General features: G+C 37.3%; 3 protein-coding genes, 1 long non-coding RNA gene and 1 pseudogene across 4 annotated transcripts; 3 read left to right on the forward strand and 2 right to left on the reverse strand.

Annotated features, from left to right (window-relative positions):
* The first annotated feature begins 390 nt into the window (after positions 1-390).
* On the forward strand, positions 391-1,071 carry LOC137940824 (APO protein 1, chloroplastic-like; annotated as a pseudogene).
* Positions 1,072-2,306: 1,235 nt separating this feature from the next.
* LOC137940825 (probable amino acid permease 7) lies at positions 2,307-4,338 on the reverse strand. The gene is made up of 7 exons (XM_068785949.1): positions 4,290-4,338; positions 3,923-4,208; positions 3,736-3,786; positions 3,431-3,645; positions 3,129-3,262; positions 2,801-3,028; positions 2,307-2,708 (listed from the first exon to the last, which is right to left on the reverse strand). Exons 1-7 carry the CDS (start codon positions 4,336-4,338, stop codon positions 2,307-2,309), a joined length of 1,365 nt encoding a protein of 454 aa, XP_068642050.1.
* Positions 4,339-11,308: 6,970 nt separating this feature from the next.
* LOC137940436 (APO protein 1, chloroplastic-like) lies at positions 11,309-17,744 on the forward strand. Its single transcript, XM_068785500.1, has 9 exons — positions 11,309-11,575; positions 11,751-12,020; positions 12,136-12,315; positions 13,686-13,789; positions 13,900-14,011; positions 14,236-14,334; positions 14,530-14,885; positions 15,557-16,467; positions 17,217-17,744. Exons 1-8 carry the CDS (start codon positions 11,381-11,383, stop codon positions 16,392-16,394), a joined length of 2,154 nt encoding a protein of 717 aa, XP_068641601.1. The 5' UTR covers positions 11,309-11,380; the 3' UTR covers positions 16,395-16,467; positions 17,217-17,744.
* Positions 17,745-18,012: 268 nt separating this feature from the next.
* LOC137942035 (uncharacterized) lies at positions 18,013-20,271 on the reverse strand. The gene is made up of 3 exons (XR_011110468.1): positions 19,880-20,271; positions 18,898-19,031; positions 18,013-18,793 (listed from the first exon to the last, which is right to left on the reverse strand). It is a non-coding gene; the product is annotated as an uncharacterized lncRNA (long non-coding RNA).
* Positions 20,272-21,167: 896 nt separating this feature from the next.
* On the forward strand, positions 21,168-25,904 carry LOC137940507 (glucose-1-phosphate adenylyltransferase small subunit, chloroplastic/amyloplastic). Its single transcript, XM_068785612.1, has 9 exons — positions 21,168-21,575; positions 22,199-22,495; positions 22,663-22,932; positions 23,045-23,224; positions 24,478-24,581; positions 24,691-24,802; positions 24,974-25,072; positions 25,218-25,337; positions 25,454-25,904. Exons 1-9 carry the CDS (start codon positions 21,276-21,278, stop codon positions 25,568-25,570), a joined length of 1,599 nt encoding a protein of 532 aa, XP_068641713.1. The 5' UTR covers positions 21,168-21,275; the 3' UTR covers positions 25,571-25,904.
* Positions 25,905-26,402: the final 498 nt, after the last annotated feature.

Below are 26,402 nucleotides of genomic sequence, written 5' to 3' on the forward strand. Positions count from 1 at the left end.
AATCCTCTACAGCGCTAATGAACCCCTGATAACCGTAATCACTAAGCACACTTAAAATAAAGGTGAAAACGGAAACTACTCAGTCGGAATCGATGTAGAACTCACCAGAAATAGTCGCCAATAACCACTGCTATTCAAGAGACCAGTACTCTCCCTGAGCTACGCTCTGAAGACAAAACAACGCCTCCTCTTCTCTCCCTTTGCTGCCTCTCTAAGTTCTCTCCCAAAACTTTGAAAATTGTGAAATTCTAAAAATGCCCCCGTCCACCCTTAATCACTGTTAATACCACTAATTTTCCTTTAATTGTTGTTTACTCCGTCTAAAGTAAGTAGCACTAATTTGAGGTCTATTAAAGACATAGCAAATGGATGTAAGAAACATGAAAGCCCATGCCTTCTGATCGCAGCATGTGTCCAGGAGTTCATGTGGGTTCCGTGGGCCACGAGATCTAGGACTGCAATGGCCCAGGTAATGCACGATGTCGGATCTTTCACACATGGGTCAAGGGTTCCATTAATGATGTTCTCACTCCTATTGAGTCTTATCACCTCTATGATCCATTTGGTCGCAGAATCCAGTTCGATTTTCTGATTCGTCATCCGTGCTTGCAGAGCTTGAGACCTATGGGGCCCATATGATGCAGTCTTGTCCTGCACCATCTGATTTACAAAGGCTTGCAGACGAGACCCTTGAGGCGTATGAAAATGTAAGAAGGGGGTGTGAGGAAGCTGATGAACAAGTATACTGTGAAGGCATGTGGATATTGCTCTGAGGTTCATGTGGGGCCATGGGGCCGTAATGCAAAGCTTTGTGGGGGCCTTCAAGCACCAGTGGAGGGATGGTAAGCATGGATGGCAGGATGCGACACTGGAGGAGGTGATCCCACCAAACTATGTCTGGCATGTTAGTGATCCAGATGGTCCCCCGTTAAAGGGTGCAGTGACAAGGTTCTATGGTAAGGCACCGGCTGTGGTTGAGTTGTGCATACAAGCAGGAGCAAAGATTCCAGATCCATGATGAGGCTTGATATTGTCATTCCCGACCCTGAGGAGAGACAATTAGTTGCCTAAATATTAGCAATGCTAATGAACGTGTCTAAATTTGCCTGTAACTCATGAAGCCTGACATATACATCGGTTGAAAGGTATTTTTTTTCTAGCACTTCCAATAATACCATAATAATTACGAATATGAACAAATGGCAGATGTAGTTTTACCTTCTTCTTTTTTTTTAATTTTCTTGAAAAGCAATTATGTTCCAAACCTCCTTTGATGCATTGGGTTGAAGACCCAGTTTTCTATCAACTTTGGGAGAATTTAAGACAAAAAAGTTGTCTTCGCTGAGGAATTACCAAAATTATCTGTTTGACCCCAAAGATGACTTGTTTCTACATGTTGGCTTTCAAACTAGGTGAATATGCATGTTCCGTGCTTTTTAGGCTTGCTGGATTTATCATTCTCTGTAAATGTGGTCTTTAGACAGGAAACTAGGCAAGCAATTTATTTTCTGTTTTTTTAATGAAAAGCCACCAGTACAGGCTAGTTTTTTTTTTTTTTTTTTTCTATCTTGTGCATAGCGTATGATACTTCCATCTGTTGCCACTGTCAGGTTTTTTGCTCCAGTTCACTAAACATTGAATGTTTGCTCCTGATTAGTTATCACTATTTTCCGTGCATTTTTAATCCAGTTAACATTCTGTATTTTTATTACAATTTATCTTCTTTTCTTTTATTTTCCTTCTACAGATAACCTTACAACCCCAGAACCTAGCGGAAATCTATTGTAATCATCATGAAAACCTGGTCTTCCGCATGATCAAGCCCTATTTCTTAACGGAAAAATGATCTGGGTGAACTGCATTACAAACTCCATTTGTGATACATGAAGAGAGGGTGATGAGAATTGGATCGCTTGTGATTCTCCCAAAGAAGGTAGACCAGCCCGGGTGTAATGGCCATGGAAGCCTGTACTATCCTCTGCATCTCAGCATAAAAATCCCTCCTTGAATTACTTAGTAGCTTCCCATTGTTCTGTGCATGCACATTTGATACTATTGATGATACAGGCAAGATGTACAGCATTCGTGACAAAGTAAAATGTCGATTCTTCTCAAAGGTTAGTTGTGTAGTTGTGAAAAATATATTTCGTCCTCCTTTTTCGAGTAATCTTTTCCTTAAAGACTTCTGAAATAAATACAATTCACTCTAATGCAATTTACAAGATGAGTTACTCCCGACAGCCACAATGGCACAAATAATCCCATTAATTGAGTCTGGGCTTATACTCCAAAATCCCGTATAATTCTTAGCTTAGCTTGGCCTTAATTAAACCTTCGATTGAGCCAACTAAGGCCACGAGTGTGACTATCAAACAAATAATGCTAAAAGTTTGAAGAATAACCCATTTTCTTGTCCACGGGGCTATCTTCTGCTGTACAAAATACATTTTCACGGGGAAATAGATTGTCAAGGGCCAGAAGTTCAATGCACCCAGCACACCCAAGACCTGGTTGAAGTAGGGAAATATCATGGCAATCCCCGTTGTGGTCACAACGTAAGCAGTTCGAAAGCCCAATCTAAGAAGATTCACATTATATGCTGGTAAAAATAGGATTTTCAGCCTGTAAGAGTTATTCACGAAGGCACTGTTGGGATACTTCTCTGACAACCATCTCTCTACGACTGCAAACACTGGTTGGCTGTATACCTACAGGAAATCGCCATAGAGATTCAAATTCGTTAAGGAAGCAAACAGGATATGAACCCTTTAGAGAGAGTTGTTGTTGTATTCTGACTTACCTGATATCCTCCCACTAGATGAATAATTACACAAACATTTGCAAAATCAACGAGCCAATAAGGCTCGTAGAAGCCGAACCCTGTTAAGAGGTTTCCTGGAGTTTCGTTCCCAAAAGCTGCATAACCAAAACATCCACAGCAGAGGTAGAAGAAGGTGGTAATGGAGATGGAAATCATTGAAGCTTTCTTCATGGTTCGGTTTTCTGCTGGTGGGGACTTCAGAGTATCCTACATTTAATACAATGTAACTCATTCCTCGTTAGTCCCGATTTGGAAAAAGAATGAATTCTGTGAATAAATATCTGAATTGGGTTTAAAGACTAATCACCTGAATCTCAAGTAAGATGATAGAGTAAGGATAGGAAAATGTTATATCTCCAATTGCTTGAGAAACTGTCCACATTTTCTGGGCTGCAGTCCTCTTGCTGGCTCCTCCTATACTTCCTTTTATTCTTCCATTTCCTGCGACCAAACAGAGGCTCGTCTAAGATACAAAGATTCAGCAGAGTAGCCATGGGTTTGCACGGTGTGTCGGTCTAGGAGATTAGTTAGCACCACGTAGCAAACAATCCTTTGATGAAATGGGAGGAAGAAATCCATTCTCATTAAATACAGGCTGAAAAAACATACCAATTACTTTTGCAAAACCGAGCGCGAAGCCGATGGAAGAGTAGGAAAAAGACATGATTGTTGCTACAAAAGATAACCACTCCATATTATGGAAATTTGGTATCTGGGAGGAGACGATCTGTACTGCTCCGAATAAAAGCATATAAAAATTGTCCCCATACAAGCACGAAGCTTTGTGACCTTTATTGTGGAAACAATTTGATTTCTGGATAGCTCTGCATTAAACACGAGATCAGCAAGAAAACCGAGCTTAATGTGGTTTCTTTAAAGATGAATACAAAACATGGTTTCACAGAACAAAGTACCTCATGCTGATCGTAGTAGTAATAGTGTAAGCAATACCAAATCCATACATGCTCACAAACTGGAGCAGCCCACAAAACCATCTGTGTTTTTCACCTGAAAAACCACTGGACAAAATTACACAGGCTATACCGAAAGGTTTTCGACTATAATTTTAGTCTCTGCAATCTTCGCTCAAATGTTGATTACCAGACGACTGTTAGAAACGAGAAAATAAAACAGATGGGAAAATATACAGTACCAAGATATAGCTTCACGGCGTCCATATATGTTCGGTTCCTTCTCCCAGTAACTGGATCTGGAGATCTGTAGCAATCTGAGAGGAGGACAGACGAAAGATAGGTCACCATTGCAAGTAAAAGCATAGAAGTAGGGCCTGCAATCCACCCCAATTGGGCAATACTCCATGCCAGCGATAATACACCCGAACCTATAACCCCGGTTATTATATGTGCAATACAAGTCCAAACAGTACCTGAGAAAAAACAGGCTTCAGTTTAGTACTGAACTAGATATGGAAAGAACAAAACTGAGCCTGGCGTCGATTTATTCTTACCCGTTCTGACAAAAACTTCCTCTTCGCTGTTACCGAGTTCAGCATCCATTTTCAGCTAACTGTTGCAAAAATCAATGAAATGGCTAGCAGCTGTTGCAAAAATCAATGAAATGGCCGGCGATTATTTATTTCTGAAGGATATCGTGGGTTTATTTGAGAAGTTGAAGATGAGAGTTTTAAATCAGAATCAGCTGATCGAGAAGGTAGGGAGGCGTGAGCGGGACTTGCGCGGGATTTTCGGTGGCCAGTTCGGCGTGGTTATCATCTTAGTGGATCAAGCAAGGGAATGCCGAAATCATGGGTAGATACTCAACAGAGCAATGGAAGAAGGGAGGAGATCATGCTTCTAGCCCCGACAGCAAGAGCAATGAATCATTTGTTTTTCGCCGATTCCACGAAACTAGTAGGGGACGCATCAAAGGAAGGGTCTCCGAGAAATTCTAGAGCAATTCTGCAGAGGCGTGGGCGGGACTTGCGCGGGATTTTCGATTGACAGTTCAGCGTGGCTCACCTAATTACTAAAATATCCCAACTCCAAAATTCCCGCTGCTATTTATGAATAATATGTAATAAATAATATATAATTATATTTATAAATAAAAATATTAAAATATCTAGCAAGTATTTACGGTTGGTTCATGTGACTGGAGCTATTTTCTTTTTTATTTGTGTAAGTGTTGGAAATGTAGCAAAATTCATAATAAGTAACCTTTGATTTAAATTATGTGAATAACGAATTAAGAATGTGTACCTTGTGTTGATCTCTATAAAATAATGGTTAAAAATATTTGTAATAAAATATTATGATTTTTATCATCATATTCATTTATTTGCATAGAAGTTGTTAAGGGGTTTTTGTTGATATATGTAACAGTTCAATGTTTGCTAGGGCAACATCACCCCATAATGCTAATGCAATTTTGTAGACCTGCACAAATAAAATAAAAATGATTAGTAAATAGAATAAGTTACAAATAGTTATAAAATTTTGTGCTTGAAATTTACATGATATCTTTAATAAAAGTTCACATCTCGGTAAAATATTTTGTTGGATTCCTTTTACCTGTATTATTGCATTCACATGAATTATTATTCTAAGTATATTTTGCCACAAAAACTAAAGTTAGTACTATTATAAATAATTTAAATAAGATTTAATAAATATTATAAAAATATGTTCTTGATTCTATGAAGTGATGATAAGATACAAATTTTGGATACTTGATATATAAGTTCTTATTTTGAAAGGAATTATCCTTGATAAGGTGCAAGTCCCTATTTAAAAAAAAAAAATTAGCCAAGTACTATTTAATATCATTAATATAGAAATAAGAATAATTACAAGTTATTAATTTATTTCTAGGTGATAATTTAGAGCAATAATGACTTAAAATAATAGTTAATAACTTAATAATGGATAAATAAATAGCGATACTAAAAAGGTTGTTAAACATTGCATGCATACAAAAATTTTGTAATTAGAATATAAAATACTTTTGAAGTACCTTTTCGATCTAAAAATTCATGTCAACATGTGAAATATTTTGTTCACTCCTTTTTGGTCTTATTGGCTCCAATATTTCTATAAGCTTCACTATGTCAAAAATATTTTTAATGTAACAATGTGATTTGTCATATCTACTAGGTGTGTGTCTATCCATAATTAAAAATAAAGGAAAATAATTATAGTACTTATATTCATAATTTTAACAAAATATATCATATCTAATATTTAATAAAATGCCAACTTCTAATCAAATATATTACAATTAAAAAATATAAATACATAAATACACAAAAATCAAACTATAAATAAATGTGACGAAGTACAATTCATTCCAATGTAGTTCTGTAAATATGAAGAATAAATACAATTACATAGTTAATATAATTTTATTTTTTATTTCTATAACATTTTTAGTTTAACCAAGAAGTAGTGATGAGTCGTTCATTATCATTATTTTTAATCTGCTTTGTAAAGTAACGCATAAGACCCAACATACAATTTATAATGATTGAATATTGTATTAAGTAAATTTAATTTAACATAATCCAAATTTTGACATTCATTTTTATTAATTGCCACTTCAAAGGCAAACTTTGGTGGGAATTGTGTTCTTTGAAACATGAATAAATGCTTACTTTCACTTGGACTCAAGTAAATCTTTAGTATATAAACAATTTGGCCAATGTTACTCCCAATAAGAATTTTTGCTTCAATTTATATTCAACCCAATTTCATAAGATGTGTCTCACTACACAAACTAAGAGTCTTATTCGTTTTTTTAAGACTACAACAATTGTACTAACTTTTAGATATATTCAATGAGTTGCTTGAAAATCTAGGAAATTTCAATGAATGTAAGTAATCTACTGTGGGCGTGTAATTCTCACCTTCATCACTTTGGTGGAAAATCAATGTATCTAAACTTAAATAAATTATATTTTCTCTTAATTTTTTTTGCAAGGATCACATTATTTATTTTATCAACATCTTCATTTTATTGTAATTGAAATAGCATCTATACTTATTTTAAAAGTATGAATATATAATTGATCAAATTTTGTGCTAATACTTAAAGACAAAATGATAATAAGCATTTGAATGATATCAAATCGTTATTGTGATGTATCAATCTAATCCAAATTTCAATTAAAAAACAATGCGCGTATTTATTATTTATATATACTTTAGAGGAATTCATTGAAAAACTCGTGTTGTTTATACATAACTGACCATGCCAACGAGTTTTAAAGAGATGAACAAATAGATAACTAGATAATAAGGAGGAAATGGTTTTACATCTCCAAAAACTACTTCAAATTAACTTCTAGACAAGCTTATAGGCTTTACATATTTCATTAATGTCCAACAAGAATACATTTATAAGTGAAATGTTGAAATATTAAAATCATAATGTAATCTGTGTTAGGAATTAGACACCCTAATTCAATACTATCGAGGATAATATATATTCGCAAATAATCAAGCACGAACACACAATATTTATACAAGTTCGCCTCAAGGTAAAACTACGTCCTGTCTTTCCGCCTCTGCAATCATTCACTGTAATGAATAAGTCGTTTACAAGAGAATCACATACAACATTCTCTGTGCTTTCTCCCTCAACTCATGATCATCAACCACCCTAATAACAATACATCCAAATGTTAGGATAAAAATAGGGCAACTGAAATACAAGTGTGAAATCCGTAAACTACCTTTAATGAAACAACGGTCGATATGTCAATTCTCATGTTGACTTTGTGTAAGGCGTTAATTAGACTCCATAACTTGCCAATTTGGTGAAAAGACTACGAGCTCTAGAATCAAATTTGGATCCAGAGTATTTTCAAATCAAGATGAGTGGAACAAAACTGTTGAATTTTTGAAAAAAAAAAGATGACTTTATTAATTTGTTGTAATCTAAGTACATGAGGCCCTATTTATGATAGAAGAAAATAGTATAGTTCCACTATAATTAAACTAACCTGGTCTCAATTACACCCAAAGTTTAACACTTAAATATAAGTTCTAACATAATTAAACAATTAAACATAAAGGGGGGGGGTTAGTCCACAATGAACTTGAATTGAAGTGAAGAATTTAATTGATTCAACTTCAACTCATGTTTGGGTGTTAGTGTAGACGAGTTCAAGTGGTTGGAAAACAAATTCTGGTGTTAGTGGCACCAAATGAAAAGTATGATATAAAGAAGAGAATGAGTAACATTTTATAATATACTTAAATAGAACATATACCTAAACATATAATTAACCTAAATAAACGTGGTTACTACACATATAAGTGATTTAACGTGTAGTATTAGAATATATTAATATCTTAATTAATGGAAAACTATATTATATTACTTAATGATTATAGTTTATTATAAATTAAAACAATAATTACGTGTGACTAGAATAAATTATACAAAATTAATAAAAAAATAAAAAATAACATAAGAGAATATAATAAATAAAACTAATGGTTTAATTAATTATAGCAATTGGATAATTAAACCAATTAATGATTAAAATTTATTATAAATTAATATACTAATTACGTGTGACTAGAATAAATTATTTAAAATAAATAAAAATTTTTAAAATAACATAAATGAATATAATAAATAAATAAATTATTTTTTAATGACATAAGATATATTTTAACATTAAAACTCACTATTTTAATAAAAAATAAAAAATACATAATAAATAAATAAATATATTAATTTATCAATAACATAATATATTTATTTACGTATTATTAATTAATAATATATTAACACAAAATGTAAATCCAGTGGTTTAAAGTTTATTATAATTAAAATAATTCATGATTAAAGTTTATTATAAATTAATATACTAATTACGTGTTATTAGAATGAATCTTAAAAAAGTAAAAAAAATAAAAAATAACAAGTCGTCGTCGTCGAAGAGCCCTGCCGCGAAAGGGACCTTTGATTTTGGATTTCCTAGGCGGCTCTGATACCTTTGAAACTGCTGCGAAATTCTGTTACGGCATGAAGATCAACCTCACGACAACAAATGTCCCTCCGTTGCTCTGCACCATCGAGGTTCCTATCCCAATCCGTTCTCCGAAGCATCATAGACTTGGTAAGAACCCTAAAATCCCACGTATCGCTGATGCCGATGGCAGAAACCCTAGGCATTGCACAATGAGAGACACAGAATGAATGAAGCTGGGGCGAACGGAGAAAGCAGAGAGCGAAAACAAGAGATGATGAGAGAAAACAAAGAGAGCGAAGACAAGAGGAAGAAATGGGGCAAAATAAATCGTCGGGAGACGAAGACCGAGGGAGAGGGAGAGGAGAATAGCGAACGAGGATAATTTTTTCCTTTTGGGTGGGGGGAAGAAGCAACACGTATCACGCGAGGAAAGTGGATGATTCGCAAAATAGGTAGGAATCAATTTTCCCCAATTTTTGCCTAAGCGAATGAAATGGTGTAATATCACTTCAATTCAATTCTTTTTACACTAATGCCATAATTTTGATGAACTAAGTAATGCGGGAAAAATTCATTCCACTTCGTTGTGGACTAACCCCCCGATTAAAAACTCTTCGATGAGACCTCCTTCTACAATAATTTTGGCATATAAGACTCTTCAATATTTGTTACAACATAAGCCGGTGACTCACAAATGAAATTTCTTAGCCATCTTCAACAACCACCTCCCCCTCCCCCTCCACCTCCACCTCCACCTCCTCCTCCATAATCACCTCCCCCGCCACATCCACCTCCCTCGCCACATCCACCTCCACCTCCACCTCCACCTCCACCTCTACGTCTTTTTCTCGACTTTACAGGATCATCGACTGGCGAAAATTATCATAGATATAATCGAGAGAGAAAAGCAAATCGTACACAGCAAAGACAGAGGACCGAATATCAGAACTCCGTCGTCCTCAATGCTCGTGGCGTCCAAGTTCCTTGCCATCTCCTCAGGCTTTTTTCTTTCAAACCCGACATAGAATGCACATATATGCATCTGCTGGAGTGATAAAGCCTTCGAAACTTGTGGTTGCTTTTTTTCTTTCTTTCGTTGTAACGAAGCAATCGTTTCTGAAGAGTCAAAATATCTGTTTCACTAGTTATGGATAAGAACCTGAATGTCCATATTTTCAGAATCCAAGCAACGATTTGCAAGGACATTCACGAGTGGCGAATTTGTTAGTTAATTTTGTAAATGGGAGAATTATACTCTTAGATACCTTAATAGTTCTATGGCTGCAACTGAAAATCAACCCTTTGGAAGTAAACACTAGTGGTATTAGGTCAGTTTGGATTCAGGTTCGCATTCAGATTCGGTTCGGGTTTTGGGAAACCGTCACTGACCCAAACCATGCCCCATCCCTAATGGCTAATACCACTGAGCGTGTTAGATTTGTAATTGTATTAAAATGTAAGGGTCAAACATAGTGCATCCTCATCGTCCTGGATACGCGTATGAGAGGACTTCGCGCGGACACAAGTTCGAGAGAGCTCACTCCCATGGAGACAGCAGCGGCAGCGGTAGGCGTTTCGAGGCTCTCCGCCTCTCAACCTTTTTGGTCACCGAAAGCGTCCAACTGCAAGCGGAAGACCGTCACTGTTCCAACGCACTTTCTCAGATCGAAGAGTAATAATCTTTCATCCTCGTTTTCTCTGCTGTCTGGCGACATAGTTTTGTTAAAGGCTCTATGCATTCGCCGGAGAATTGGAGTTAATAAAAGAAGAGTGGTTGTGGTTTCTCCAAAGGTGGTTTCTGACTCGAGAAACTCGCAGACTTGTCTTGATCCCGATGCCAGTCGAGTAAGTCAGTGCTTAATGATATGTGTTGTGAACTTTATCTTATTTTACTTGGAATTTGACTTCCTGCTTATGTTTTGTTGATAACTTAGTAGCTAGCTTGCTGTTATTCTCTAACTTCTATATTTTTTATTCGTTATTATGATTCCATCTCGATTTTATCTCTGTCTCGACATGTATTTGGCGTGTTTTCGTCCCTTGCTAGATACTAGTAGTCATGGGTCCTCAATTAGTGGATTTTTTTTGGTAATTATTCTATTTCGAAGATTTGATTGCTTAGAAGTTCGAATCATCGGAGTTAACTCTGCAATTGATGATATTGAAGTGTATTTGCCGGAGTTTCCAGATTTTTTCTACTGTCTTTCATGGTGATCATTGTGTTACTGATATTGGGATATTTGGCGTCTCTGAAAGGGGAGCTTTGTGTTGCCTTCTAGAAAAGGAGTTTACTTCATGCTAGTCTCGTTTACTATTATGAAAGGCACCGAAGCGGCTGCATTTCTAAACATTGATTTCATGATTATGATCATTTTTTTGTGCTGAAACGTGTGGTAGGCTGTCGTTCTTAAATTTCATAACATGTACTACTAGTTATTATTTATGTGCTACAAGTCAGCTGTACACGTCATTCTATGGTGGATGGCTACCAATGTTAATTGAGATTTTCTTTGCAGAGTGTTCTTGGGATTATTCTTGGAGGTGGTGCTGGGACTCAGCTATATCCTCTTAAAGAAAAGAGAGCAAAACCAGCTGTTCCTTTGGGTACAAACTACAGGATGATTGACATTCCAGTTAGTAATTGCTTGAACAGCAACATATCAAAGATCTATGTGCTAACACATTTCAATTCTGCATCACTCAATCGGCACCTTTCTCGTGCGTATGGAAATAATATGGGAGGATACAAAAATGAAGGGTTTGTAGAGGTTCTTGCAGCACAGCAGAGTCCTGAAAATCCAAACTGGTTCCAGGTATTGTATGTTAAGACTGTCCATTAATTCTCGCCAGAAGTTTGTGCTCACTACCTTTGTTGGAACAAAGACATCTTATAAGGTTAAGAGTTTGGTGGAATTACTCAGAAAAAAAAAAAAGGAGTGCTGTGGTATGCAGACTTTACTAAACAGATCTTTTTGATTTGTGGTGTAGGGAACTGCTGATGCTGTAAGGCAGTATCTGTGGTTGTTTGAGGAACATAATGTCATGGAATTTCTGGTTCTTGCTGGTGACCATTTATACCGTATGGACTATGAGAGGTTCATTCAAGCACATAGAGAAATGGATGCTGACATTACTGTGGCAGCTTTGCCAGTGGATGAAAAACGTGCAACTGCTTTTGGTCTGATTAAAATGGATGAAGAAGGTCGGATTATTGAATTTGTGGAAAAACCAAAAGCGGAGCAGTTGAAAGCAATGAAGGTAGTAACTTTCAGAATTATTAGATTGATTTCTTTTAAGATTTTTCATCTTAGAATTTGTTTTTACTTAAACTATTTTATATGTGCTTACTGTGATTTATGTTTTTCTGCTCTAGGTGGATACAGCCATTGAGGGCCTTGATGAGGAGAGAGCAAAAGAGATGCCTTCCATTGCCAGCATGGGTATCTATGTGGTCAGTAAAGATGTGATGTTGAAGTTACTCCGAGAAAAGTTCCCTGGAGCAAATGATTTTGCAAGTGAAGTTATTCCTGGTGCAACTTCTATTGGAATGAGAGTAAGAGTTCTTTACCCCAATATGTGCTTTAACCTTGATTATGATGGCTATTATAATTCGTACAATGCTTACAGTGATACACCCCTAGCAAGGCAGATAAAATGATTTAATCAGTAAGGGGAGTAAATCTAGGAGTATCACTTTTGACTAGGAAGACTGCAATGATAAACTGTAAAACAACTCAATATCACAGAAAAACACAGAATATGACAATATTCAACAAACTGTGATTATTGCCATACATCATAACATGCTGTATTGGGTGATCATGTAGCATTTGCTGCGTGAACTTGGTTGCAACTCTTGTCTAGCACAAGATAAACCAAAACATGACTTCAATTCCAGGAGATGTCTTGATTTCAAATAAAAAGCACCACCCGCTTTATGAACTATTGTTTGCGACTGGAAGGGAGACATTTATTTTGATCACTTTGCCAGGTTGACCACATGGATAAGGTGTAAGGAGGAGATAAAATCATGTGACTGTACAAAGTTACTAATGTGTGCTTGAAACTAATCTTACTCTTTTGACTATTCTTATCTCTTTCTTTTTAATAAAATGTCCATTTATTTGTGAAGATTGAACTGATTCAATTCTAGGGAACTGATAATTGCAATAAGCTACCTGATTTAAGCATTATGAGTTAAAAAACCTGAATTGACATTTTGACCTAGCTTATTTGGGCGAAGATGTGATAGCTTTCAAGTTTTACGTGTTAATTTCTTTAATTTATGTACTCTCCTTATTTAACTTAGACTTTAGCAGGAAGTGTTGTGCTTGAAATGGCTATGCTTGCAATGGGATGATAGATTAGAGATATGTTACTGAAAGAAAGAGATAACCGCTGAATGACATTATATATCTAGGTTTGGGAATGCAATTTGCTGGAACTGCCCATCCATGCAGTAAAACTTTGTGTATTGCTCTGTCGATGATGCAAAACTTCACTGATTTCATCCTGGCCCTCCTTGTTTTGTAGATTTTCCTGTTGACTCTATACCAAATATAATTCATATGTGAAGGTCATCTATAAATAGTGGGGACTATACAGGAACTAGCAGCATGTGGGGTAGGGTTCTAGCCTAGCAAGTTTGCTAGGTCTCTTTGTCAATGTAACATGCTTTTGTCATTGTGAAATGGGTTCTCCCTCAGACCCTATATTGACCCCAATGTCCTCCCATTTTAACTGATCTCATTGCCGTTGCTGGATTCTTCTACTTTTATTTTAGAATCTCTTACATACAAATTGGTGCATTTTGTTTGACCATGAAGATTGTTTGTTTCATCTCTACACCAACTGATTCTTAAGCTTTAATTTGGTACTTGCTCCTCATATGCTGTTTGGCTTCGTTGTGCTATCAATCTTCAGGTTCAAGCATACCTATATGATGGCTATTGGGAGGACATTGGTACCATTGAGGCATTCGACAATGCTAATTTAGGAATAACTAAAAAACCAGTACCAGATTTCAGGTAATCTGCTTGAATAGTCAAAAGAGAGATTTTTTGGGATTTAAACAACACTTTATATAAAAATCATATTATTGAAAGTCAGTCAACAATGGTGTGGTTACTCTGTGCAGCTTCCATGATTGTTCATCTCCAATTTATACTCAACCTCGATTTTTACCACCTTCCAAGATGCCTGATGCTGATGTTACGGATAGTGTTATTGGAGAGGGTTGTGTGACTAAAGTAAGACATATTGCTGATACTTTATGTGTTTTTATTTTGCAATTGTTCTAAATATTTGCTAATGGTGTTTCAATTTCTTTCACGAGTTTGTTATCTTAAAGCTGCTGTTATGTTTTAAAAACTATTTGTTTTTCGCTTATTTAGCTTCCTTCTCAGGTTTTGATGCCTCTCAAATTGCTTCCAGTACCTAACAGCCATTCTACATGTTTCTTTTCTCTGTGCAGAATTGTGAAATTCATCATTCAGTGGTTGGGTTACCTTCCTGTATTTCAGAGGGTGCTATCATTGAGGACACATTACTAACAGGAGCTGACTCTTATGAGGTAAACCTGGAAACCAAATAATTGGGTTCTATTAGTTGATTGAATAAGCCACAGGAGCAAAAGCAGAATGAGTTCACATGGACCCACTTTATTATTGTTCTGAAGTAACAAATATAAGATACTTTTTTTCTTATCGGGCTTTTTGTTGTTGTTTTGAAGTTTGAACCTCACACTGGATGTATTGGTCTCTTTCAGTTTAGCCGTCGGTCACTTCATTTAGATGGAAAAAGAAGAGGCAACACCTCTGGAGTTGCATCCACGCATCCAGTTGTTAAGAAAGAGGGCAAATTTTCTCAAAATGTGAATCTCCCACCTATACTCCCCAAGAACAAGAAGAAACCTTATCCGATGCCAATCAAGAAGATTCAAGAGTTAGCAAGGGCTGATAAAAAATTGGCTGAGAGGGGAATCGAGAAGCCTCTGGAACCTCCAAAAAATGGTTTACTGGTCTCTGATCTCATTCCTGTTGCTGATCAAGTTCTGGAAGCATGGAAAGTTCTAATCAAGGGTGTTGCGCAGCTCATGCAAGTTGTTCCTGTTTATGGGTGCAGGTAACCTAAAAGGAGAGATTACTCTCAAAATTTGTAGTTGTACTTTCCGCAAGTTCTTGCTTCCATTCTCTTTATCTAACTCCAGAGTTATACTTGGTGGAACATTAGGTTAGCAGACTGCAAACAATGAAGAACTACAAGCATTTTGAGTGTTTTCCTTACTTTTCTTGAAAGTTGTTTACATATCTAATGCCGGTTTGAGAGCTCGAGCTGTTTTAAAGTTTTTTTTTAGTTTCTGAAAATGATGAGAAACAGCAGCATGAGCTGTTTTAAAAATTGAATATATTTTCACTGCACTGGAATATTTTATGCTTTGGTGAGTTTTTCTCTGCAGTAGCATTTAATTGGTCTATTTTGGTTTCTGGATTGAAGAATCACTGGTACTGCATATCCACTGTCTTACTCATAACAAGTTATTGAGAAAGACTTGCAGTCTCTGACTCATTCATTAACCAATTTTCAGATGTCTCAGGTCGTTGTGCCATAACTTGCCTTCTAAATCTGATTGGTTCTGAAATGCTAATGTTGTGCTTCTTGTGTTATATGATAACGGCTGAATGCTTAACTTTTAGTAGTCCTTTAGCAAGTGTACATCAATGTTCAAGAAAGACATAGCAAATGGATGTAAGAAACATGAAAGCCCATTAACGAGTGATGATTTCTCATCGCAGCATCTGTCCAGAAGTTCATGTGGGTCCTGTGGGTCACGAGATGCAGGACTGCAATGGCCCAGGTAATGCACGACGTCGGAGCTTTCACACATGGGTCAAGGGTTCCGTTAATGATGTTCTCACTCCTATTGAGTCTTATCACCTCTATGATCCATTTGGTCGTCGAATCAAACATGAAACACGGTTTGATTATGACAGAATCCCAGCTGTGGTAGAACTTTGCATCCAGGCTGGTGTGGATATACCAGAATACCCTTCACGTAGGAGAACCGCTCCTATTCGAATGATTGGGAAGAAGGTGATTGATCGTGGTGGATTTGTTGAGGAACCAAAACCGGTTCGATTTTCTGATTCGTCATCCGTGCTTGCAGAGCTTGACACCTATGGGGCCCATATGATGCAGTCTTGTCCTGCACCATCTGATTTACAAAGGCTTGCAGAAGAGACCCTTGAGGCGTATGAAAATGTAAGAAGGGGTGTGAGGAAGCTGATGAACAAGTATACTGTGAAGGCATGTGGATATTGCTCTGAAGTTCATGTGGGGCCATGGGGCCATAATGCAAAGCTTTGTGGGGCCTTCAAGCACCAGTGGAGGGATGGTAAGCATGGATGGCAGGACGCGACACTGGAGGAGGTGATCCCACCAAACCATGTCTGGCATGTTAGAGATCCAGATGGTCCCCCGTTAAAGGGTGCACTGAAAAGGTTCTATGGTAAGGCACCGGCTGTGGTTGAGTTGTGCATACAAGCAGGAGCAAAGATTCCAGATAAGTACAGGCCCATGATGAGGCTTGATATTGTCATTCCCGACCCTGAGGAGAGACAATTAGTTGCATGAATATTAGCTATGCTAATGAACGTGTCTAAATTTGCCTGAACTCTTGAAGCCTCACATCTACATCGGTTGAAAGGTATTTTTTTCTATCACTTCCAATAATACCATAATAATTACGAATATGAACAAATGGCAGATGGGTGCAAAGTTGTCCTGTAATGCATTGGTACAAACTTGAGTGTAAACTTTGACGTCTTAAGTCCTAGATTTCCCAAAACTGCTCATACTTTGGAACTTGTGACACAGCTCAAATGTTTTGAAATCTTCTCCAACCTCTATGTAGTTTTACCTTTTTTTTTTTAATTTTCTTAAAGAGCGATTCTGTTCCAAACCTTTGATGCATTGGGTTGAAGACCCAGTTTTCTATCAACTTTGGGAGAATTTAAGACAAAAAAGTTGTCTTCGTTGAAGAATTACCAAAAATTACCTGTTTGACCCCAAAGATGACTTGTTTCTACATGTTGGCTTTCAAACTAGGAGAATATGCATGTTCCGTGCTTTTTAGGCTTGCTGGATTTATCGTTTCTCTGTGAATGTGGTCTTTAGACAGGAAACTAGGCAAGCAATTTATTTTCTGCGTTTTAATGAAAAGCCACCAGTAAAGGCTTTGTTTTTTTTTTTTTTTTATATCTTGTGTATAGCATATGATACTTCCATCTGTTGCCACTGACATATACATTTGTTGGTCGAGTTCACTAAACATCGACTAGTTGCAGAATGTTTGCTCCTGATTAGTTATTACTATTTTCCGTGCATTTTTAATCCAGTTAACATTCTGTATTTTTATTACAATTTATCTTCTTTTCTTTTATTCTCCTTCTACAGGTAACCTTATAACCCCAGAACCTAGCGGAAATCTATTGTAATCATCATGAAAGCCCGGTCTTCCGCATGATCAAGCCCTATTTCTTAACGAAAAAATGATCCGGGTGAACTGCATTACAAACTCCATTTGTGATACATGAAGGCTTGTGATTCTCCCAAGGTCTACCCGGGGTATAATGGCGCCATGGAAGCCTGTGCTATCCTCTGCATCTCACCATGAAATTCCCCCCTAGAATTACTTAGTAGCTTCGCATTGTTCTGTGCCACATGTACATTTGACACTATTGATGATACAGGCAAGATGTACAGCTTTCACGACAAGGTAAAATGTCGATTATACTCGAAGGTTAGTTGTGTAGTAGTGAAATAGATAGGACGATAGTCTAGCTCTGTGCTTGTCTTGAGATGTGATACCCAAAGGAGAGACATTTGAACATGTAAACTTACTACTTGCACAAGTAGTGCTTCTCCTATTCTCGTGAAAAATAAATTTCGTCCTCTTTTAAATGATTTGGGATGATTTTAATATCATTCTTAGCAATTGTTGAACAATCAGTGCTCAAACTCACTAAAATTCATGTAGAGAGCAATGTGCAGTTATTTGAAAGAGGCAGGTACGCTCTTTCTATGGTTGCTTTTATTGCTTTGCTGAGTTTAATGTTATAACTGCAACTGACTGCTTTTGCCGTGATTACTCCACTTTAATATCCATTTAATCGATTTCTTGCTAGGTTCTCATTCGCCCACCTGGCGTGACAACTCCTCCCAACTATTTCAACCTATTAATTAAAGCACCTATTTAATTAATAAAATAGAAGATTTCCAAAGGTTGAGCGATTTAATTAAGCTCTGTTTAAAAGCATCAATTAAAAGCTCTTTCGGTGAAGAAGGACCAAAAATCCCGTGACGTTATTACCCTCAAGCGGGGGGGCAATGGTCCCCACTGCCTTGTTGAGGTAACCGCCGCCCGAAGATCCATCCTTTCCCCGGCCAAACCCTTCGTGGGCGTTAGAAAATACATGTATTGGGCTACGCCAGCTAAAACTACGCCTCCGTCATGCGTACTCCCTGCCCCACCCGCGTCCCGCTCCATTCGCATGCTCGGTCGCTCGCTCCATTCTAAAGATTGGCCGAGACCGGAATTAACATGTCTCCTACCCAAGATGGAGTCTCTCCCTCCTTTTTCTGAGTTCTCTTTTCCTTGGACCTCTGAAATAAATACAATAACTCGCATTAAGCGTCACTTCTGCCCGCCTCTACAGTGATTCTCAAACAACACTGCTAAAATGGGTGATATCTATTGCCATAGGCAATCTGCTGAACTGGCTAATGGTTCTTCGCCTGCAATTGAAAAATTTTCCTTTGTGTTGCACACAATAACTGGCGTTATCGGGTCGGGTTGTAACTGGCGTAGCGCAATTGGGTGGATTGCAGGCCCTGCTTCTATGCTTTTACTTGCAACCGTCAATGTATTTCATCGTTCCTCTTCTCAAATTGTTATAGATATCCAAACCCAGTTACTGGAAAAAGGAAACGCACATGCATGGACGCCGTGAAGCTTCAAAATCACATAAGCGCTGCTCTTCGAAACCCATAATATTTAGCTCCCAACCCAATTACAAAAATAAAGAACTTGAAACTGTGCATAAATATCTGGATTAGGCTGTTTAAAGAAAATCACCTGAATCTCAAGTAAGATGATAGAGTAAGAATAGGCAAATGGATTGTCTCGAATTGCTTGAGAAACTGTCCACATTTTCTGGGCTGCAGTACCCTTGGTGATTCCTCCTATACTTCCCTTTATCCTTCCATTTCCTGCAATTTCGACCAAACAGAGGCTGATTCGACATAGATAGAAAGATTTATCAGAGTAGCAATGAGTTTCCATGGTGTCGTTCTAGGAGATTAAGTTAGCACCTTGCACGTAGCAAACAATCCATTTGATGAAATGGGAGGAAAAAAACCATTCCGACATTCCCTCTTCATTCAATACACATTAAATTGGGCCTGTTATTAATTAAGTTCAGGGGCGGATAGAGAATTGAAAAAACATACGAATTACTATTGCAAAACCGAGTGGAGGCCGATGAAAGAGTAGGAGAAAGACATGATAGTTGCTACAAAGGATAACAATTCCATATTAAGAAAATCAGGGATCTGAGAGGAGACTATCTGGACTGCTCCGAATAAAAGCATATAAAAACTGTCCCCATACGAGCACGAAGCGTGGTGACCTTCATTGTGGAAACAATTTGATTTCTGGATAGCTCTGCATTAAACACAAGAGAACAGCAAGAAAACCCCATTCACTTCAGAGCCCACGAATTAGCACAGAAACATGGCATCGACGCCTTATTAGAATCCCTTACGAGAATCTGCAAATTATAATTTTCTTTAAAGATAATACACAACATGGTTTCACAGAACAAAGTACGGCATGCTGATCGAAGTAGTAATTGTGTAAGCAATACCAAATCCATACATGATCGCAAATTGGAGCAGCACACAAAACAGTATTTGTTTTTCACCTGAACTACCACTGGACAAAATCACACAGGCTATACTGACAGAGTTTCGACTACAGTTTTAGTCTCTGCGAATCTTCGTGCCAATGTTAATTGCCAGACGAATGTTAGAAACGCAGATGGGAAAATCTACAATACCTAGATAGAGCTTCACGGCCTCCATGTATGTGCGATTCCCCTTGCCAGTAACTGTGTTTGGAGATCTATAACAATCTGAGAGGAGGAACGATGAAACATATGTGACGATTGCAGGCAAAAACATAGAAGCAGGGCCTGCAATCCACCTCAATTGCACTGCGCTCCATGCGAGCGACAAGACACCGGACCGATAACGGCAGTTACTACGAGTCCAAACGGTAAGTAAGAAAAAAATTCAATTACAGGCTTCAGTTTAGGACAGATTTTTCAGCAAAGCTGTTGCAGATCAGTGTAGACGAGGGTGGCGCTCCGAGTTACTGTATTTATTTCAAAAGTCAGAAAAAAAACTAGAAAAAGGAGAGGTGTTGCAGGTGAGAGTGGCATTCAATGTGAGTTACTGTATTTATTTCAAAAGTCTTAAGAAAAAGAAAACTCGAAAAGGAGGGCAGAATGAATGGAGCGGGACGCAGTTGGGGCAGGGAGTACGCGTGACGGGAGCGAGACGCGGGCGGGGAACGGAGTACGCCTGACGTAGGCACGGTGGGCATCGGGTCGGGGATGGGGTTTGAAAAAAAACTCCGCGGGTTTTGGGTCGAGTTTGGGTTTCGTCAAACCGGGTTTTATACTCATAAAGTCTCTACTAAAAATTTAAATGATATTATTGCTAATTAGCAACGTGACATAGTTTAATATCTTTATTGGGGCTATTTATGAAAATATTTTATCTCTGTGACTTTTTTATTGGACTTTAATACCCTGTTTTTTAAAAATAAATCCAAAACTTGCTTCTTTTAAAACGTAGTTATTAAATTTTATTAAAAGGGTATTTATGGAAGAAAATTTCCCTAAAATCCCGCTTTCCCTTCGGAAACCCAAAATTTTCCCAAATCGGCAAATCTTGCCACTAGTCCCCTACCCAAATGTGCCACCATTGACACGGTTCATACCTTCATTCTTATTTCTTTTTCTTCTTCGGATCTTTCCCATCCCACTCCAACTGTCTTCGGCCTTTTTGTCCCGTACCGACCGGAGAGTCACTGCCACCAATGAAAGATGTACGAGATCATTCATCAATGAAAAAAATACTATTATAAAGTTATTTATTTTTTTAAAGTTTATTAAACTAGTTATTATATATTAACATATTATATTATAAAATCTTCTACTAAGTTAACCAAAATATTTATTTATTTATTTTTAGAATTTATAATTTTTTGGATTTTAAACGTAGGTTGTAACTTAGAACTCAAACTCATTCGAGTTCGAGTTCGAAATATTCACGGCTCGATGCCACGGTGTATCCTCATCGTCCGGAATACATGTACGATAGGACTTCCCTGCGTTGCGTCAACTTTCGAAGCTCTGCACGGAGAGTAGTTCGAGAGAGCTCACTCCCATGGAGACAGCAGCGGCAGCGGTAGGCGTTTCGAGGCTCTCTTCCTCTCACACCTTTGGGCCGCCGAAAGCGTCCAACTGCAGGCGGAAGACCGTCACTGTTCCGACGCCCTTTCTCAGATCGAAAAGTAATAATCTTTCGTCCTCGTCTTCTCTGCTGTCTGGCGACATAATTTTGTCAAAGGCTCTATGCATTCGCAGGAGAATTGGACTTAATAAAAGAAGACCGGTCGTGGTTTCTCCAAAGGCGGTTTCTGATTCGAAAAACTCTCAGACTTGTCTTGATCCCGATGCCAGTCGAGTAAGTCAAGTGCTTAATCGAATGCATGTTGAATTTAATATTTTTTCCCTGGAATTGAACTTCCTGCTTCTTATGCTTGTCGATAATCTAGAAGTTATCGTGCTGTTATTCACTAACTTCTATATTTTTTATTCATCATTATGATTTCATCTCGATTAATCTGTGGCTGACATATATTTGAGGTGTTTTCATCCCTTGCTAGATACCACTAGTCATGGGTCCTGAATCTGTGGATTTTTTTGGTAATTATTCTATTTCTGTGATTTCACTGCTTAGAAGTTTTAATCAGCTGAGTTAACTCCGGAATTTGTAATCTTCAAGTGTCTTTGCCTACTGTCTTTCATGGTGATCATTCTGTTGCTGACATTGGGATGTTTGGCGTCTGCGAAAGGGGGGTTTAGTGTTGCCTTCCGGAAATGGAGTTAACTTTATGGTAGTCTGCTATTTTGAAAAGCACCGAAGCGTCTGCATTGATAAACATTGATTTCATGATTATGGTTAACTTTATGTCGTCTTAAATTTCATCATATGTACTACTAGTTGTTATTTATGTGCTCCAAGTCAGATGTACACGTTCTTCTATGGTGGATGACTACCAATGTTAATTGAGATTTTTTTTGCAGAGTGTTCTTGGGATTATTCTTGGGGGTGGTGCTGGGACTCGGCTGTACCCTCTTACAAAAAAGAGAGCAAAACCAGCTGTTCCTTTGGGTGCAAACTACAGGCTGATTGACATTCCAGTTAGTAATTGCTTGAACAGCAACATATCAAAGATCTATGTGCTAACACAATTCAATTCTGCATCACTCAATCGGCATCTTTCTCGTGCTTATGGAAGTAATATGGGGGGATACAAAAATGAAGGCTTTGTAGAGGTTCTTGCAGCACAGCAGAGTCCTGAAAATCCAAACTGGTTCCAGGTATTGTATGTTAATACTGTCCATTAATTCTTGCCTGCAGTTTGCGCTCACGGCCTTTCTTGGAAGAAAGACATCTTATAAGGTTATGAGTTCTGTGGAATTAGTCAGAAAGAAAGGAGTGTAGTGGTATGCAGGCTTTCGTAAACAGATATTGATTTGTGTTGTAGGGAACAGCTGATGCTGTAAGGCAGTATCTGTGGTTGTTTGAGGAACATAATGTCATGGAGTACCTTGTTCTTGCTGGTGACCATTTATACCGTATGGACTATGAGAGGTTCATTCAGGCTCATAGAGAAGCAGATGCTGACATTACTGTGGCAGCTTTGCCAATGGATGAAAAGCGTGCAACTGCTTTTGGTCTGATGAAAATTGATGAAGAAGGTCGGATTATTGAATTTGCGGAAAAACCGAAAGGGGAGCAGTTGAAAGCAATGAAGGTAGTAACTTTCAGAATTGTTAGATTGATTTCTTTTCAGATTTTTCGTCTTAGAATTGTTTGATCTGAACTATTTTATATGTGCTTACTGTGATTTATTTTTTATTTACTAGGTGGACACGACCATTTTGGGCCTTGATGATGAAAGAGCAAAAGAGATGCCTTACATTGCCAGCATGGGTATATATGTGGTCAGTAAAGATGTGATGTTGAAGTTACTCCGAGAAAAGTTCCCAGGAGCAAATGATTTTGGAAGTGAAGTTATTCCTGGTGCAACTTCCATTGGAATGAGAGTAAGAGTTCTTTACCCCGATATGTGCATTAACCTTGATTATGATGGCTGTTATAATGCATTAGATGCTTACAGTTGATACACCCCTAGCAAGGTAAATACAATGATTAAATCAGGTAAATACAAAAGATGACAATTTTTTTTTAACAAACTTTGATTATTGCCATGCATCATAGCATGCTGTATTGGGTATTATGTATTTACAATGCTCACATTTGCTGTGTGAACTTGGTTTCAACTCGTCTAGCACAAGATAAACCAAAACATGACTTCAGATTCAGGAGATGTCTTGATTTCAAATAAAAGGTACTACGCAATTTATGAACTATTGTTTGGAACTGGAAAGGAGACATTTATTTTGATCACTTTGCCTGGTTGACCCCATGATAAGGTATAACGAGGAGACAAAACCATTTGACTGTACAAAGTCACCAATATGATGTGTGTGCTTAAAACTAATCTTACACTTTTTAATTATTCTTATCTCTCTTTTTTTTTTTAATAAAATGTCTATTTGTTTGTGAGGATTGAACCAATTCAGACCTAGGGAACTGATATTTGCATAAGCTATGTGATTTAAACAGTCATGAATTAAGAAACCTGAATTGACATTTTGACCTAGCTTATTTGTGCGAAAATGTGATTAATTTCTAGTTTTACATGTTAATTTCTTCCGTTTATATACTCTCCTTATTTAACTTTGTGTCTTGCCCTGCCTATGATGCAAAATTTCACCGATTTCATTCCAGCCCACCTTGTTTTGAATATTTGCCTGTTGACTCTATGCGATTATAATTCATATATGAAGGGCATCTATAAATACTTGGGACTATACATGAAATAGCAGCATGGAGGGTAGGGTTCTAGCCTAGCAAGTCTGCTATGTCTCTTTGTCAGTGTAACAAGCTTTTGTCTTCGTAAAATGGATTCTCCCTCATACCCGGTGTTGACCCCATATATGGTAGGTTCCTGTTTTAACTGATCTCAATGCCTTTGCTGTCTTCTTCAACTTGTAATTTTAGAATCTTTACAAGCAAATTGGTGCATTTTGTTTGACCATGAACATTTCAAACCAACCTCATAGCCATTGCTGGCTTCTTTTACTTGGGATTGTAGAATCTCTCACACACACGTTTGTGCATTTTGTTTGACTATGAAGATTGTGTTTCATCTCTACACCAACTGATTCTTGGGCTTTAATTTGGTACTTGCTCCTCATATGTTGTTTGGCTTATTTGTGATATCAATCTTCAGGTTCAAGCATACCTATATGATGGCTATTGGGAGGACATTGGTACCATTGAAGCTTTCTACAATGCTAATTTGGGGATAACTAAAAAACCAGTACCAGATTTCAGGTAATCTGCTTCAATAGTCAAAAGAGAGATGTTCTGTGATTTAAACAACACTCTTATATAAAAATTTTATTCTCGAAGCTCAGTGTATAATGGTGGTTATTCTGTGCAGCTTCTATGATCGTTCATCTCCAATCTATACACAACCTCGATATTTACCACCTTCCAAGATGCTGGATGCTGATGTTACAGATAGTGTTATTGGAGAGGGTTGTGTAATTAAAGTAAGACATATATATTTGCCAATGGTGTTTAAATTTCTTTCATGAGTTTATTATCTTAAAGCTGCAGTTATGTTATAAAAACTATTTACTTTTTGCTTCTCAGGTTTTGGTGCCTCTCAAATTGCCTTCTGTACCTAACAGGCATGCTAAATGTTTCCTTTCTCTGTGCAGAATTGTAAAATTCATCATTCAGTGGTTGGGTTACGTTCCTGTATTTCAGAGGGTGCAATCATTGAGGACACGTTACTCATGGGAGCTGACTATTATGAGGTAAACCTGGAAACCTAATAATATGGTTCTATTAGTTGATTGACTAAGACACAGTGGGCAATGAGTTTGCATGGACCAACTTTATTATTGTTCTGAAGTTTTAAATATAAGGATCTAAAGGTAATATCTGTGTTCTTTCCTCCAGACCGAGGCCCATAAAAAGTTTTTGGCTGCAAAAGGTAGTGTTCCCATAGGCATTGGGAAAAACTCTCACATTAAAAGAGCAATTATTGACAAGAATGCCCGTATAGGAGACGATGTCAAGGTAATAATCATGGCTTTTTACTATTCCATTTTTTTTCATGATCACTTAATCAGGCAAAGTTATTGTATTTCTGTAAGATATTTACATATCCTCTATTGAATTGGATACTTGTGCAGATCATCAACCAAGATAATGTGCAAGAAGCAGCAAGGGAAACAGATGGGTACTTCATCAAGAGTGGCATTGTCACTGTAATCAAAGATGCCTTGATCCCCTGCGGAATAGTTATTTAAAATGACTTGGTTAATTTACAAGAAAGGGTGTTTCATCCTTGCGGGTTACGGTTGTGCGTCCCAGGAATGCCCACGAGGTAGCAACACTTCTGCGGCAGAGGAAGTAATAGACATCTACTCTAAATTTTTCTTCACTAGCCTGCAAAAATCCCACTTCGGTGACTATATAAGGTATCTACACGGCTCTTACCAAAACAACTTCGTATGATCCTAAATAATATTATTATTGCTAATCATCTTTTTTCAGAATTTTGATTAATTGATGGGTAACTCAAAACATTTAATAATTGATAGGTTTTAAGTGAACAAGGAGCTTATGACTCTCTTTTTTTCTCATTGCTCTCTAACCAAAGCAGGCCTCTATTTGTTCTCCATCAATGAAATAGGGATGTTATAGGTCTCCAACAAGTGTAGGCGACTTACCAGCATGATTCGTAACAAAATAAAATTTTAATGTATTTTTAAATAATTTTTTACCTAATTTTCCTTTATTTGTTAAGTGACAAAGAGTGTCATTATCCAACCATAATGACTAGTTTTTTTCAACTTTGGGGAGCTTTTTTTTAAGCCAACCTCACTCCAAAAAAAAAATGCTCTTTGTCGCAATGAATTTCAAAGTTCTCTAGTGCTCTCGAAAAGGAAGTCAAATCTCATGGCTTTTTTTTTTTTTCTGTAGAGCCAATTAGCTTTTTCGCACGTTTGTACCGAGTGATTTTCACATAATTTTAAATTGAGCATTTGCATATTAAGCGGGTTAACTTTCTTTGGAAAACTATACTTTTAGCCATTTCTTGCACCATTTATTTTCAAGTCTACCTGTTTTGCTGAATTG

Source organism: Aristolochia californica, unplaced genomic scaffold (assembly GCF_029961685.1).
Source record: "Aristolochia californica isolate CCGP_79_NKW_82.1479 unplaced genomic scaffold, dmAriCali1.0.hap1 SCAF_9, whole genome shotgun sequence".
Lineage (NCBI taxonomy): Eukaryota > Viridiplantae > Streptophyta > Magnoliopsida > Piperales > Aristolochiaceae > Aristolochia > Aristolochia californica.